At 36.3% G+C, this 17416-nt stretch overlaps 1 protein-coding gene across 1 annotated transcript in view; it reads left to right on the top strand.

Annotated features, from left to right (window-relative positions):
• Positions 1-17416, top strand: part of LOC126821634 (leukocyte tyrosine kinase receptor) — a 165002-nt gene that overhangs the window by 112994 nt on the left and 34592 nt on the right. The window contains exon 10 of the mRNA XM_056100891.1: positions 2603-2662. Coding sequence (XP_055956866.1) covers positions 2603-2662 — 60 coding nt within the window. The remainder of the gene's footprint in view (positions 1-2602; positions 2663-17416) is intronic.

The raw sequence follows: 17416 nt of genomic DNA, 5'->3' as shown, positions 1-17416 counted from the left end.
TATAGTTTATTGCTCTATCCAGTTACTAAATGCCTCTAAAAGATCATAGATTAGAATGGTTCGCCATTAAAAAATTTATTAAAAATGGGAAAGTCTTGAATATACCAGTGCCCTGATTACCACAATGCACACATCTTGTCAAAACTACAAACAGTATATAACTGGGCTCAGAATGAAGTAATTTAAATGAAATTTTCAATATTTTCATTTTACATTATCTATTTTGGAACTATTATAGCAAGAATGGTCAGCTCTTTATCTAAATCTTACATAATGTATCTTTAATATTAGTGTATGTTTGGTTGTCAGTTGTTATATATTTAGTATTAAGAAGTAGCCTCTTTCATCCTGTGTATGGTTTTAGTTTATTTAGTCAGTTAACTCAGTTCTTTAATAGTCTTGTTCAACTAGACACTTCATATATCTTGTAGTCTTGCTTTTCTATGTCATCTGTAGTTTCCACCTTGTTTGGAGTGAGTAGTAATCCGTTACTTAGATACTATCCTAACATCCTGTTTCACCTTTAGTCACTTTTTCTTACATCTCCATCTTGGATGCATCATTTTCTGAATTCACTAACTCAGTGTTTCGCTCTTTTGTACATGTCTATATGGTTTTCATCAGATCTATAATTCTTCATTTCTTGTCTTCTACTTGTTCTTCTTTCTGTAAATAATTGGCTGTTTTGTTCCTGTGTGTATTGTAAATAAACTGTATAGCTGTGTTCCTGTTTTGTCTCTTGGTTCAACCCGCGACCTGGAAAGGTGGATAGTCCGTCGTCCATCGATCCTGCTACATTATATTAAAATTATTTTTCAATATATACCCTGTTGATTTATTACTTTGGTATTTACTGTTTTATAGCCTCAAAGCCAATTTTTTATTTTATTTTTATGCTACATGGGGGGGTTTTATGCTACATGGGGGGGGTTGGATGGCTGAAAGGTTAGCACATACACACTGTTTCATAAGGTCTGTCATTGAGTCAACTAGCATGGTTTCGATTCCCCGGTTGTACGGGACAAGGGGTGGGGTCGCCTGTCCAACCTTGTGGGTTTTCTCCGGGTCCTCCGGGTTCCTCCCACTGCTAAAGACCCCTACACGCAAGCGAATTATTGAAATAAAATTGAACCATGTGTTAGTCCTGAAATGACCTAGTTTGTGTGTGCTGTATCATAAAGCCTGTCATTGAGTCAACTGGCGTGGTTTCGAATCCCCGATTGTACGTGACAAGGAGTAGGGTCGTCTGTCCAACCTCGTGGGTTTTCTCCGGGTCCTCTGGTTTCCTCCCACTGCCAAAGACCCCTACGCGCAACCAAATTATTGAAATAAATTTAAACCATATGTTAGTCCCGAAATGACCTAGCCTGTGTCGAGTGGACGTTAAACCCCATCCCTCTCGCTCTCTCTCTCTCTTTCTTTGCTACAAGTAATAAATTAAGTACTATAGATAATCCTGTCATTGTCAAAATTTAAAATTAATTTAATTATAATGTAGGGTAATTATTATATATACTCTTCCAAAAAAGTAGGGAATATTCAGAAACAATATAAAACTGCGGAAATGCACTGCTGTTTTTATTAGAGGTAACCAGTGTATGTTAATAGCAGGCCAATTGCCTACACATAAACATAAACAGTTCATATGGGCTGCTTATCTGACAGCCCCGTTTCACTCGCAAAGAGATACACTGTCAAAAGTGAAAATGGACGTTTTTATACGCCCACATTGTATGGCAGGACGTTATTTATACATCATGAAATTATAGGAGGTATAAAAATTCAATGATATATGTGATCAGCTACAAACAAAACAAGTGAAAATATTGATTTTGATCGAAATTGAGATTTTCACAAAAATGAGTCTATAAATATACCATCTATCGATCTAAATGATCAAAATAACAATAAAACATTTTGAAACAACATTATTTGGACATTTTGTAAGCATCTCTTATAAATGAAATTGGATATTATTGTTTCAAATTTTATTATCACCATGGGTCGAAAATGTGAGAACAACAACGAGTTGAATAACGACCTTTCTTGAATGAGAAAACGGTCTGCCAATGCACTAAAATGAGTGCAAACATCTCTTATGAATGAAATTGAAGTTTCTATCATTCTATCAGTGATTCGAATTCTGATACCTGAAAATAACAAAAGACCTATTGTACACGCAACGAACACGCAAAGAACACACGTATAGCTGTGATGGCTTCCTTATGATCAAGAAACTAAACTTGATTACCTAATAAACAATCTTCAGGCAAAATGTACTTCATAGCACGCTGCATGTTGTTTGCTGTGTTCATTAGCCCAGTCATGCAGAAAAATAGTAATGAAATGAAATGGGGTTTAACGTCCTACTTTCTGCTCCAACTGGGCCAATAAAGACGGGCTAATAAAGTTTGCTGTGAGGGGAAATTTTGCCCCGGCAGTCGCACTATGGCCTACTCTTACATTGAATTCCAACTGCATCTTACCGACTGTGGCTCCCACTTAGCCACCGTGGTTCCCAGAAAAGTAGAGTGTTAAAGCACCCATTCATTTATTTTTATGGCTTGTTTTGAATTAACCCTTGATGTTTTGTTTTTAACAGGTTCAAATGGAAAACATCATTTTGATTTTGAATATGAATATGAATATAGCTGTGGACCAGGTGAGAATATTTTTTACATCCTCACACTTTAAAACATAATCCTTCATTCAAGGGATTATAAATCTCTTGTAAATTACAATATTGGGGAATCCCTTGTAAATTACAGTATTGGGAATCCCTTGTAAATTACTGTATTGGGGAATCCCTTGTAAATTACATTATTGGGGAATCCCTTTTAGAATACAATATTGGGAAATCCCTTGTAAATTACAATATTGGGGAATCCCTTGTAAATTAACATATTAGGGAATCCCTTGTAAATTACAATATTGTGAAAGTTGAATCTTTAGAAGGAATAACAATCTTAAAGTGATTTGTCAGACATTTGACATCCACTACACACAATGTATATATAGTCAACAAAAACCAGCGCCACCACTGATTCTCACTGAACTCAGTTATGAATCCGAATGAATCCAAGCTGGGAGATTTTATAATCTAGCGTAAATATTTTGGTTATCTTCTCTTAATTAAACATGCATTGTGTAAGAACTAAATCTGCCTATTGCAGGTCTTTCTTTAGGCCTGAAATGTTTTCTAAATTATTAATTAAACATTAATTAACTGATCCAAACCATAATCAACTCTCGATATCATCTTCACTGTACTATGAGGAAAATTTTACCACTTTGGCTCACTCTTACATCGAATTCCAACTGGCAAGGGATCTTTTATATGCATGCCAATTACAGGATCTCAGTTTTTCATCCAATCCATTGATTGATCATGATGTAAAAGCCATTTATTCTAGAGGGTTTTCATGCTAAAGATACATTAGTTAACAGTTTTATAAAGAGTTGGCCATTCTTGCTATAATAATACAAAAATAGATGATAAAAAAAGAAAATGTTGAAAATTTCAGTCAAATTACTTTGTTTTAAACGGAATTGGCACTGTTGGATGTTTGGACTAGAAACAGGCATCAATTGTTTCTGCAGAATTGTCGATCGTTTGATTGAGAGATGATAACTCCACCCACATATTCTCAATAATCAAGTAAGAAGCTCAATGGCTATGGTAGCCTCGCTCGGCAGGCCTGTCATCTCCTGTTTCCGGTAGTGACATCAGCGACTAACAGTAAACTTTCACTTGGTCTGCCATTTATTGATTTAATTTTAAATGGACGACTGTTTAAATCCAAACTGTATCCAAGCCATCTATGGGTCTACAGAGTTGATTTTGAGCTTGTCATATAAATAAAGGTCTAATTAATAATTCCTATAACATCTGAAGCATAAAGAAAGACTTACAATAGGCAGATTGCATAATGTATGTATGTTTAAACTGACACAACTGTTTATAAGAAATATCTTTGTTCCAGAAAGGGAGCCACGGTGGCTAGGTGGTTAAGACGCTGGTTCGCTAACCTGGAGGTCGGGTGTTCGATCCCTACATTGGCCGAGAAAGTTCATCTTGATTTTCCGTCGTGGTTTCCCCTTGTCAGTGGTCAGAACGGAGGGCCTGACAAGGACAGCTGTCTAGTCCTTCGGATGAGATAAAAAACCAAGGTCCCGTGTATACATTGGAATGCACATAAAAGATCCCTTGGCAGTTGGAATTCGATATAAGAGTAGGCGATAGTGCCGCTGTCCAGGCAAAATTTCCCTCATAGCACACTGTATGGCGTATGCCCGTCTTCATTAGCCCAGTATAGGAGCAGAACAGTAGGACATTAAACCCCATTTCATTTCATTTCTTTGTTCCAGAAAAACAAAACTTTGCACATGGGTTCTTATTGAAGTATTTGATACATTAAAACAAAAAAAGTTTTTTAAAAAGGGCTATATTTTAGTTAACATGTGAACAAATTTGAGAAAATTCTTAACCTAACTTTAATCACTATGTAAATATTTTTTTATATTTGCTGTTTTCAATTCGTTCTCAAGCAGTTCTATGGCGTCTACCACCAAAACAACCCGCTTCTTGTTGCTTAGCTCTTCTAACAACGCCATAAATTTTCTCATCAGATTTTTTATGTCTTCAATTTCCTTTTTATTAGTGAGTAAATCCTCCATCGTCATACCCGTTATTTGGTTCGGGTCTAAATAATGATCCAATTCCAGGGAAAGGCGCTTGAGTACGCCCGATATGACTGTAATAATAAAATTCCTACGGTAAAACTTCGAAGGTTAATTATAGGTCATGATCTTAGAGCAGGGGCGGATCCAGGAATTTTTGCAGGAAGGGGTTTGCCAGGTTCCTGAGACAATGTATCTCCCCCCCCCCCCTTCCCACATGGTCTCTATGGTCATTGTGGCGTATATACATACACATTGAGCTTTTTAAACAGAGAAATTCAACACTTCGTTTGATGTCAGTTTTTATTATGAATTAATACAATGACTTTGTCATTCAATTTCATGGATGCAAAGCATTAATTGAGATATCAAATAATGTCTTTTTCATTATCTCCGTGCTTTGAATGCCCATCCTGTCCCACATCTGTCGATAATGGATAAAGCACACGGCCGAGAAACTTTTCTCATAAAAAGTACTGATTTACAAAAAAATTTATGTAGCTGAGCAGGGGAGGGTTTCGACCCCCCAAACCCCCCCTCTGGATCCGCCCCTGTCTTAGACATAATTAACAAATCTTTATAGATACCTACTTTCGATAAAAGCCATTTTAAATACAGAATATCAGACATCTTATAGGTTTTTTTTTTTTAAATGAGTGTCTGAAAATAAAGATGTCTAATACTTTGTAATGTTAACATTTCCTAGATATGTTGTACAAATAATATGTTCTTAAAAGGACAATAACACTCTTGCCGGCTTGACAGCTCCAGAAAATAAAAAATAGCCTTATTCTAAGTACTAGATTGACCTGTTGTGTAAATTATCCATTAAATCCTATTTTACTTGTCCAGAGGGTTCAAAAATATTTTTAAATCCAAGTCATATTTGAAAAGCTTACCATCAGGCTTTTCAAATCATTTAGTTGAATTTTTCCAATTTTTTAAATTAGGTGTGTTAAGATGAAATTTGTATCATCAATTAATTGGAATATTGTAAAATAGTACAATTTGTTGACCAGAATAAAGATTGGGACATATTATTCAGTTACAACAAGAGTGGTATTGAGCCTTTAACCATATAGATGCTTCTATTTAACTTAGTGGGTTGGATGATCGAATGGTTGTATGTGACAAGGAGTAGGGTCGTCTGTCGAACCTCATGGGTTTTCTCCACGTCCTCCGGTTTCCTCCCACTGCTAAAGACCCCTAAGCGCAAGCTAATTAAATAAAATAAGATTGAATCATGTTATATAGCAGACCACTCAGAGCTGCAATGCAGTAGGGTAGTACAAAAAATGCAGTAGAAACCATGATTTGGCAGTAGATTTCTAAAAGCATGCATATTCGCACGTCCAAGGGTAATTAACTTAGAAATTATATATTTAACTACAAGTGTCAAATTTTTAAAGGGTGATAAATATAGATACAGTGGACTCTGTCACATCCGACATCGTAAGGGATCGTTACAATATTTCGGATCACACAGCGTGTCGGAATACCGAGCCTTCTCCAAAACCCAAAATACTGTAACTTCGAAAACCGGAAGTATTTTTATATTGTAGCTTCGAATCACCAGAATGCTATTCCCTTTAAAAATGATAAACCTTTCTGTACTTTCATCAAAATTTTATTACATTAAATAATCAACAATAACAATGCATGTGTACAATATATTCATAAAATAATTTACATGTAATATCAATGCATTCGTACAATATATTTAAATTTTGAGTTGGTGTAAAATCGTTTCTTACTGCAGTTTAAATTATCGGCAAACTTCTGTTTAAATTCATCTTTACACTTTAATATGTCTGACACTGTACATGTAGCTCGGCCAATTGAATACTTAACGGCTAATTCCTTCTCAAAATCTGCTATAAGTTGCCGCTTTACATCTAATGTCAAATCTGTTCGGGCACGCTTTGCAGGACGTTCAGACAGTTTGAATACAATAATGTATAATGATTCTTCAATCGCGGCAATTTTTATATAATGTCGCGGTATTTGACATGAGTAACTAAAATCAAATACCAAGCGCACTCTTACAAGAGATTATAAATTGTAAAATAATCAACAAAGAATTTTTTATAACATTATCAAAGTAATCAACACAGACCGGCGCTTGCGAGTTTTAATCTCACCAATTGATTGGTGATTGCTTGTTAATCTTTTCTGGCTTCACACCCATTGAGTTTTAATCTCACCGATAATTGGATGCTTCACACCCACCGTTTGAAGTACGGATTATATGGTGTCGATTCAATGGAAATTATGTGACGGGACGGCTGATTGATGTCGTAATCCGGACCATACAGAATCCGGATTTACCAGCGATTTTTTGGCTGAAGTAATAAGGAAATAAATCGGGACATGAAAATCATGTCGGATGTCACAGCAATCCGGAGTGATCAGACATCGGATGTGACAGAGTCCACTGTATAAATAAACACAAGCAATGCTAACCATATAAAATTTATGTACCGTAATCAATCAAATAACTATAATCTTAAAATTGAATATTATAGCCTACAGAAAGAAATAATGTCAAATAAATATAAATAGTTAGATATACCAAATAACTTTTTAAAAATTTCCTATCATTCGTCATTCTGGAATTTTTTTGTCAATATTATTTTATATAAGATAGGCTATATTGGTGCAGTGTGCTTATCATATTTTATGGTATTTAAGCATATTGGAAACTGTGTCAATAATTATTAACTCTAAAATGTGTTGAAAACTATTTGATTACAAATCTATTAGATAAATTACACCTTACAATAACCCAAAATCGATGTTGATAACCAAAGGTCGCGACCTTTTTTGTTTATATGCAAAGAGTTGCGTCCTTTAGTTCCATAATTTTGGCAAGAAAATTAAAAATGCAGTAGATATCAGTTACCACGCAGTAGAGCGGTACATGGGGCCATTTCAAATGATGCGGTAGAGTTGACAGATCGGCATGTTATTCCCGAAATGACCTTGTGGACGTTAAACTCCATTTCTCTCTCTCTCTCTCATCACAATAATATGTAAAGACTATTAGTCCAGAAACGACTCTATATAAACAGTTTATTGACTTATGATTTCATATGACAAATTATAAATACATATTTCTCTACAATAAAAATAAACTACTGTTTAAACCAAATGGAATATCTGGCTCGCTAGTCTGGAGGTCGGGTGTTCATTCCCTGCATTGGCCAAGAAAGTTCATCTGGATTTTCCAACGTGGTTTCCCACAGCTGTCTAGTCATTTGGATGGGACAGAAAAAAACGAGGTCCCGTGTATACATTGTATAGCACTATGGCCCTTGAGACAATTTTGGCTCTTTATAAAATTGTCTCTTCAATTTGGTCTATAAAGTCAAATCATAAGTACTAAATGAACGTGGTTATAGTTGTTCGTAAAAAACAGTGATGTTTTAGTTAAATTATAATCATTGTCAAAATAGTCCACAAATTTTAGCTGTTTATTGACCTATGGTCGGTTGACCAAAAATAGGTAATGTTGCCTGTCTTGTTTGTGGGAAATATAGAGTTTTATTCCTTATATGGCGTGGAAATTCATGTCAAGGAAAGTAGGGGGGTATAAATTAGGGTGTAGAGGAGAGCTAGATTAGAGCTCACCCAGAGATTCTTACCAGTCATTATATATTTGAGAACGAGGAACCTGCAAAGTTATTTCCAGTTTACTAATAAAGCTGTGAAATCATTGTTGCTGTAGTATTATTTACGATCACAAGGAACACAACAAATAAAGAAGTCCGGTAGTACTACAATTGGCATGCACGTCAAACATTCCTTGGCAGTTGGAATTCGATATAAGATTAGGTCGTAGTGCCGCTGCCCGAGCAAAATTTCCCTCATAGCACACTGTATGGCGTATGCCTGTCTTCATTAACCAAGTCAGAGCAGAACAGTAGGACGTTAAACCCCATTTCATTTCATTTCATTTCAAATGGCATATAGTTTTAAAATTAGCTGACGGACATACGTTAACCAGGAGGAACAACGTCAGGAAATCACAATGAACTTTCTTGGCCAAGGTAGGGAATGAACACAGAACCTCAAGGTAAGTGAGCCAAGATGTTACTCACTGAGCCACCGTGAATCCCCCGTCGACATTCGATAATTAGCTTCCGTTTCCATTTTTAGACACGCATGTACGATTATGACTTCTGTTGCTAGGGGAATTATCTGATGGTAGGGTGTTTAGTTGATGAACAATGTTGACTTCTGTTGCTAGGGGAACAATCTAACAACAATATTGACATGTACTGATGTGTAATTGATGAAACAATTAGATTCTTTGATAATATTAGAATAAACACCTCAGTTAGTTTATGAGGTTTATTCCCACGAAGGTGCAGTTATTGACCATAACGGATTAAAGGAGGTCATTTTCAACGCCTTCATGGGAATCCAGCACCTAGTGATTAAAATGGATTAAAAATGTAACAATGGAGTTAAAGATTGTTATGATAAGAATTTACACTTTCATAATCCCTAATATGACTAATTAACTAACATTTAAACAGGTTTGGCGTAGGACTTTAAGAAATAAAAACAAATTAATTTAATTTTGCCAAATAAGACACCCTGTCTAAATACTCGACTAAAGTTAATTCCTCTTCTTCGTCTTCTTTTTAATTCCTGGAGCTGGCTTTGGGCATATATATGTCTCTTCCTTGGTGGTTCCTGTCCCACGTCATACTGTGCATTTCTAATTTCATTAATATTTTGCTCTTGTTGTAAAAATGCGATCATTTCAAAAACATTTCGGATGACCTTTAACGACTAGCTTCTTGATCATTGAATGCCATCCTTCCAGAGTGAACACTACTTGGATGATTTGATGATATTCATCATTAGTTGCCAATTGGTGAATAAAATTCAGAGTGAACATAAATTCATAAAATCTTTAACACTGTTAATTGGGTCCTAATAAGAACATGCCTCTCTTCAAACAAAAGCCGACAAGTCGATATCTGCGCCTTCGTGGAAGGATTAATTTTGGTCACGCTCTGTAACGTCGCCTTTGTGGGAATACACTGTTTATGAGCAGTACTGTAATAATATTATGGTTTTGATTAATTATTCTCCATTGTCAAAAATATTAGCTATGGTATGAGTTTGTTTAAAATGAAAATTAAATTGTTTATGAAATATTGTGAAGATAACAGGACATTGGGGTCTAAAGCCGAGGATAAATTCTATTTCACTCATGTGAGGAATATTCCATTGTCCATTTAAGGATGGGGGGTTGGATGGTCGAATGGTTAGCACGCGCACGCTGTATCATACGGTCTGTCATTGAGTCAACTGGCGGGGTTTCGATTCCCCGGTTGTACGTGACAAGGAGTAGGGTCGCCTGTCCAACCTCGTGGGTTTTCTGAGGGTCCTCCGGTTTCCTCCCACTGCTAAAGACCCCTACGCGCAAGCGAATTATTGAAATAAAAATTAAAAACCATATGTTAGTCCCGAAATGACCTAGTTTGTGTCGAGTGGACGTTAAACCTCATTTCTCTCTCTCTCCATTTAAGGATAGTACTGACGTCATTAAGCATCAGAGTCAATCATCATAATTAATTGTGTAATATTTGACCAATTAAATAATACATAGCAAAGTCAAGGCATATCAAATGTTTGAGGTCTGGGCGATTCCTTAGACTACCATGTGAATTCTAGAGGAGAGGATATAGCAAGTTCTTTCAGCAAACTCACACTAGCGAGTTAGGTGGGATCGAGAGATAGAGAGAATGACTTTAATTTTAATCTATGCTTGTAACCTATGTATCCAGCTCGATATAAAACTGAAGAAACCATACTTTTGTTCCTGTAATCTTGTTTGTTAATAATACAATATTTTGGGGATTGATAAAAAGATATACACAACATGAGATGTTAAAGAAACATTTAAAGATACGTCCTAACCAGTTAAAGAATTACTAATATAACCAGAGACAATTCTAGACAATCACAAGTCTAATAAAATATGTAGCAGAGGAGAGGGTATGCGTCGCGTGATGGATGTGGGGAGTTTTTAGGCAGTTGTGCTTTTCACATCTAACCAGGGACTCATAGAACTGCAGTTGTACACGACAAGGAGTAGGGTCACCTGTCCAACCTCGTGGGTTTTCTGCGAGTCCTCCGTTTTCCTCCCACTGCTAAAGGTGCAAGCAAATTATTGAAATAAAATTGAAACATATGTTAGTCTCAAAATGACCTAGTTTGTGTCGAGTGGATGTTAAACCCCATTTCTCGCTCTCGCTCTCATAGAACTGCATCGTATGACATATTTGATTTGTTTGGCGAACTGCGTAGTGCTACAGCACCTGTAACATAAAAGTGGATGATAAATTAAGCCATGGATGTAAATGTATAGAAATAGCCACCCACTAAAATAACTTATTTTTTTTGCGGTTTATCATCATGATGTATTTATTAATGGATTGTTTTAATTCATTGTTACTGAAATGATTGTCTTTGTTTATAACATTTAAAAAAAATTAACGGCCGATATTTTGATATGCAATGATAGGTTATCGTATTGATTTTCTTGTCTGGAACAATGCCATAGCACACCAATAAAACATTTGTATTTACAAACGTTCCAGGAAAAAAAGAAATATCATGATTAATTGTAAAGGAAATTTAATTCATAACTCTTTGTTAGATATCTTGAAGATGATGATAATAACATTTCAAATTTTATATCAACTTTTTTTATGCGCCCACATTTTCATGGTCTTAAAAGCGAAGTCATGGTTATGGTATCTCAAAACCATCGTTTATAACAATTAACGTTTTGTAAGTGTAATAACTCCTCAGAGAACGAAACTATATTCTATTTTCATCAATCTGATTAAAACACAGATCCTATTTTGTTTCATTGTTTTTATAGTTCAAAATGTTGTTTTACTTGTTTGTACTACACTAGGATCTGGAAGAGTTGTTATATGACACGCATTCTGATTGATATGAGGGATTAGCCAATGAAATGGTCTGTTAAAACAAGTTTTTGACGTGAGGTGCACGGAACTGTGGGTATCCCACTAGAAACATCAACGCTGATTAGTTAATCAATAGTCTGACCTCATAGGGTCAAAAGCCACTTGTATGACCCCTGATGCGACCTCTCACTACAACTGTCAGATCAACATGTAGTGCAGGCCATTGGAAGTATAAAAAAACAAAACGAAATATAGATCTGTATTTTAATCAAATTGTATTTTCATGTGGATGTATATTATCGTCCGTCCGTCCGTCCGTCCGTCCGTCCGTCTGTCCGTCCGTCCGTCAATGTGTCACAATTTTTATTAGAATTTGATAAAACTTGAAATATAGGTTTATATCCCAAAGATCTGGATTTCTTTCGATATTCGCGCATATCAGACCATAAATTCCTGGATAATGGCCCCTGATTGTACGAAGTGTCATGTTTTTAGCTTGTGGACCCTTTAGAGGTCACAATATAGAGCTCACAATATTTATCCAATTTTATAAACTGTTCAAATATATCACTGTTACACCATAATGGTTAAGTTAGAATTTTCTGAAAAATAGTCACATTTTTTATCCGATTTTGATGAAACTTAAAATATATGTTTATATCGAAAAGATCTTGGTTTCTTTTGATATTGACGCCTGTCAGATCTTAACATCCTGGATTATGGCTTCTTATTGTACAGAAATCACATTTTATTAGCTTGTTAGGGGGTTGGATGGCTGAATGGTTAGCGTGCGCACGCTGTATCATAAAGTCTGTCATTGAGTCAACTGGCGTGGTTTCGATTCCCCGGTTGTACGTGACAAGGAGTAGGGTCGCCTGTCCAACCTCATGGGTTTTCTCCGGGTCCCCTGGTTTCCTCCCACTGCTAAAGACCCCTACGTGCAAGCGAATTATTGAAATAAAATTGAACCATGTGTTAGTCCTGGAATGACCTTGTTTGTGTCAAGTGGAGTGCTGCAGGATGTGGGTTGGGGGTTGGCTGGTCAAAGGCACAACTTCTAGTCATTTGAATCAGATTAAATGAAAAGTTGGAAATGGAAATAAAGTTTGGCCGTAGCACAAGCAAAATTTTACTCATAGCACACTTCAGTTGCATATGCAATTCTTCATTGTTGTGTGTGTTCTTTCATACAAGATGCTAGTTCACGGTCAAATGATAAAAAATTAAGCGGTTGCCATACAAGATAAGCTAACAGAAAACAAGCTAACAAGAGAGAGAGAGAGAGATGGGGTTTAACGTCCAATCGACTCAAACTAGGTCATTTTGGGACTAACATATGGTTTAATTTTATTTCAATAATTCGCTTGCGCGTAGGGGTCTTTAGCAGTGGGAGGAAACCGGAGGACCCGGAGAAAACCCACGAGGTTGGATAAGCCACCCTACTCCTTGTCACATACAGTCAGGAAATCGATGACAGACCTTATGATACAACACATTCACACTAACCCCCTCGGCCATCCAACACTCCTACATTATTGATATATTGGAGGGGAGTTGGATGGCCGAATGGTTAGCACGTGCGTGCTGTATCAAAAGGCCTGTCATTGAGTCAACTGGCGTGGTTTCGAATCCCCGGTTGTACGTGACAAGGAGTAGGGTCGCCTGTCCAATCTCGTGGGGTTTCTCCGAGACCTCCGGTTTCCTCCCACTGCTAAAGCCCCCTTCGCACAAGCGAATTATTGAAATAAAAATTAAACCATATGTTAGTCCCAAAATGATCTAGTTTGTGTCGAGTGGACGTTAAACCCCATTTCTCTCTCTCTCCCTAAGCTGTTCTCTCCAACTAATGATTCATCTTACATCTTGCATATATTTGTCTCTTTATATATAAATTAGTTACTATAAAAGTGTTATTAAGTCTTAAGGCATTTAAAACAATAGTTAAAGAAACTTAACAGATCAACCACTTTAGTTGCCAGTCTGTCATAATTTAAATTGATTAACAGATTAATTGCTGTCTGCCTATAATAACTAACCAAGCCAGTGATGGAATTTCAAAAATGTTCTTGTCGGGGCGTAACTCTTATCGTTATTTAAGCAGACAAATTCATACCACATTTAAAAATCACATATCAACAAAATATTCAAATCCTGTACAAAATAAAAATGGATGAACCTCGCTATTTTTCATACATTATTGATATATTGGAGCGGGGTTGGATGGCTGAATGGTTAGCACATGTGCGCTGTATCATAAGGCCTGTCATTGAGTCAACTGCCGTTGTTTTGAATCCCCGGTTGTACGTGACAAGGAGTAGGGTCACCTGTCCAACCTCGTTGGTTTTCTCCGGGTCCTCCGGTTCCCTCCCACTGCTAAAGACCCCTACACAAATTATTGAAATATAAATTAAACCATATGTTAGTCCCAAAATGACCTAGTTAGTGTCATTAAACCCCATTTCTCTCTCTCTCTCTCTCTCTCTCTCTCTCTCTCTCTCTCTCTTGATAGCCTAATCTAACCCACTTGTACTCTTGTTTAAAGACCCTACGCGCAAGCGAATTATTGAAATAAAATTAAACCATATGCTAGTCCCGAAATGACTGAGTTTGTGTCGAGTGGACGTTAAACCCCATTTCTCTCTCTTTCTCTCTCTCTTGATAGCCTAATCTAACCCACTTGTTTCTGACATATTTCCACACTCATGAAATTGATGTTGATAAATAGATGTCATTTACTTACAGTAAGATGAAAGGTAGAAATGATGTGTTCTGATTGATGAATTTATTAGTATCAATAACGAGTTCATTACATTAAAAAAAAATTAAACACAAGTCACAGTTTTCACAAGTGTCATTCTCCAAAAAAATATAAAGAAATTGGTGTTTTTTTTAAAACGGGATATCCGTTCAATCATATGTACATGTCTTGAATCTCTGGGTTATCAATCATGCCATCAAAATAGAATTTCAAAGAATTTCATTTTATAGCCAGTGCTGGATTTTGTATAGAGCCTTAAGATCTACAGCAGTGGTTTTCAACCTTTTTTTTGGCCAACGGCAAATAGCGTCACACCGTCAGTGAGTGGCAGTTTTCCAGGACGTTATATAACAACCTACGCACTTAACGGGTTAACACTGTTCGACTTTCAGGGAATGTAGATCGTTGACGTGTGTTCTCTAATTATCAAAAGGCAATTTTCAACATTATAATCATAATGCTCAACTATAGTGTCAAACGTATACTGTGGGTGATCAGACATGCTACAAATCAACTCTAGCATGTTCAATACAGCTCAATTTACCCGGTGGCACTGGAAGAGACTGCCACCCAGCCCCTCCACCATACACACATATTGTTTTTTGGGGGGTCCCGATGGTATCTGGTTCCTCATGAAAAATCATGCTCCTGTGTGTTATAAGGGAAATTCTGCCTTGGCAGCGGCACTTTAGTCTACTCTTATATTGAATTCCAACTGCCACAGTATTACAAGCTCATGTTGTTTATAGGGTTAATCAACATTCTTCATACAAAAATTCACACTGATCCGCAGTGAATATTCGCTAGGCCGCGACAATCACTGATAATTATGACATCGATGCGACTTAATGAGCCACAAATATTAACTTTTTTCCTCCGACAAATTAAATTCTAAAACATTTTTTTTTATGTATTAGAAAAATAAATAAAGACATTTGAAGTATTTGTAGGTAAAAATTATTTCCTATTTTAGTGTAAAAAGGTATTAAAATGAGTAAAAGGCCCCATTCTGCTCGAATCAGTTAAGTCTTTTGTAAACAATGCACGCGCCATTGAGCCAATGATTGACACAGTCATCTTTTACAGAGATTAGAAACTTTTCGTCATGATAGATTTTAAACGTGATGACATTGTCTCAATGTTGTCGTCTTTTATGTTTCTGTATGCAGTGACATAAATTATGCACTATTATTTTTCATTTTGATTTTTTATGTTTCGAGTTTAAAAACTGGTGACATTGCCTCATTGTTGTTTTCCTTTATGTTTTTGTACCCAGTGACGTAAATTATCCACTATTATTTTTAATTTGATATTTTGAGTTTAAAGACTGGTATTTGAATTACTGACAGAAAAAAAAATTAATCCTTTGCCTGGTTGAAAAGATATATTATGTAAGATTTAGATCGATAGCTGGCTGTTCTGGCTATAATAGTTCAAAAATAGATTTTCCTATGTTGTTTCCCCTTGTCAGTGGTGCAGGACGGAGGGACTGACAAGGAGACAGCTTTCTAGTCATTCGGATGGGACAAAAAAATGAGGACCTGTGTATACATTGGTCCTTTGGCAGTTGGAATTCGATATAAGAGTAGACTGAAGTGCCGCTGCCCAGGCAGAATTTCCCTAATAACACACTGTATGCTCGTCTTCATTATCCCAGTCAGAGCAGAACAGTAGGACGTTAAACCCCATTTCATTTCATTTCATTTCTCTTCTGTGCCACCGATAAGGAGAAACCACGCCGGAACATTCTCACACCCAGATCTCCTAGCTAGTGAGCCCGTCGTGCCCCATTTTGCACACAGAGATATATTAATTTCATACTTCAAGAATAGATCTCTGCCTTGAATGGTCGCAATATCCAAAAATTGAAATACTATTTTGTAATGTGGTTTTACATCATTTTACATTTGACAAACACAGTAAGATCAAATAAACCTTTTCAATTTCATTAATGGAAGCAGAATCAATTCTTCCCAAAATTCTGGAAGTATGTCAGTCAACTAGAGTGTCTGTTCTCAAGCTGAGCTAATGTCATATAGTAATGATGATACTATATGTGTTGTCCCTTTAATGTGGGGTAATAGGGTGACCCACCATATGTGTGTGTTAGTTGTATTTTACGTCCGCTTTCACCGAGGTGATATCGCAGACAAATTATATAATATCTCCAAATATCTCGACAATCACGGCATAATATTTATATATATGCCAAGCCTCAAATCAGTTTCACACAATTATAGTCACTAAATAAACGATCATGTTGTACTTAATCATCTATAAATAATAGACGGAAAACTGGTTCCAAGTTGCGTCCATAACATCCAGACACTTTTGAGTAAAAGATAGGTTACGTGCCCTTGTTTTGAAATTAGTCTCGCTTAACCAGTCTATCGACCATTCTACGTCTGATTGACAGAAAGCTAGAACAAGAAATTGAATTTAGAAATAAGCACTTTAGACAACTCAACAATTGTTTTAAGAAACTTGTAAAAGTAAAATGAAACTACTGCTAGTATCATGTTCCTGCTAAAGAAAGTGATTCAGAGATAGTATTTGTACTAAACCAAAAGATGCCGCTCTTAACGGTACAGTTAATGATAAAGCAATTTAAAAAATAAAACAAACGTAATTACTAAAGCTGCTGTAATAACCAAGAAGCTAAATTTTACTGCTATTCAAAATCGTCAACAATAGATTTTTTACGGCTGTAATAGTTGATATATTTGTAGAGAATTGCACGTGCCATGGCTATTTATCGACTCAAAGCGAGTGCGGGGTAGTCAGAAATCAGTTCGAGACACCCAACTGAAGCGTGCACATTTAGCCGTGTCGAGACCAACTTTCTGTAAAGTGCACGGGTCATCCTATGTGTGAGAGAGTGTACACTCCAGTGAGAGAAGTCAGTTAACTTGTGGTTTTCACTGTGTGGTTTTTCTCAGTTTATTGGAATAAACACCTCTAGAAATTATAATACTTCTGTCATCTAATTATATAAATAGGCTAAAGGCCTATTCCACAATAA

Source organism: Patella vulgata, chromosome 5 (assembly GCF_932274485.2).
Source record: "Patella vulgata chromosome 5, xgPatVulg1.2, whole genome shotgun sequence".
Classification (NCBI taxonomy): Eukaryota; Metazoa; Mollusca; class Gastropoda; family Patellidae; genus Patella; species Patella vulgata.
This window is presented reverse-complemented; position numbering and strand designations above follow the sequence as displayed.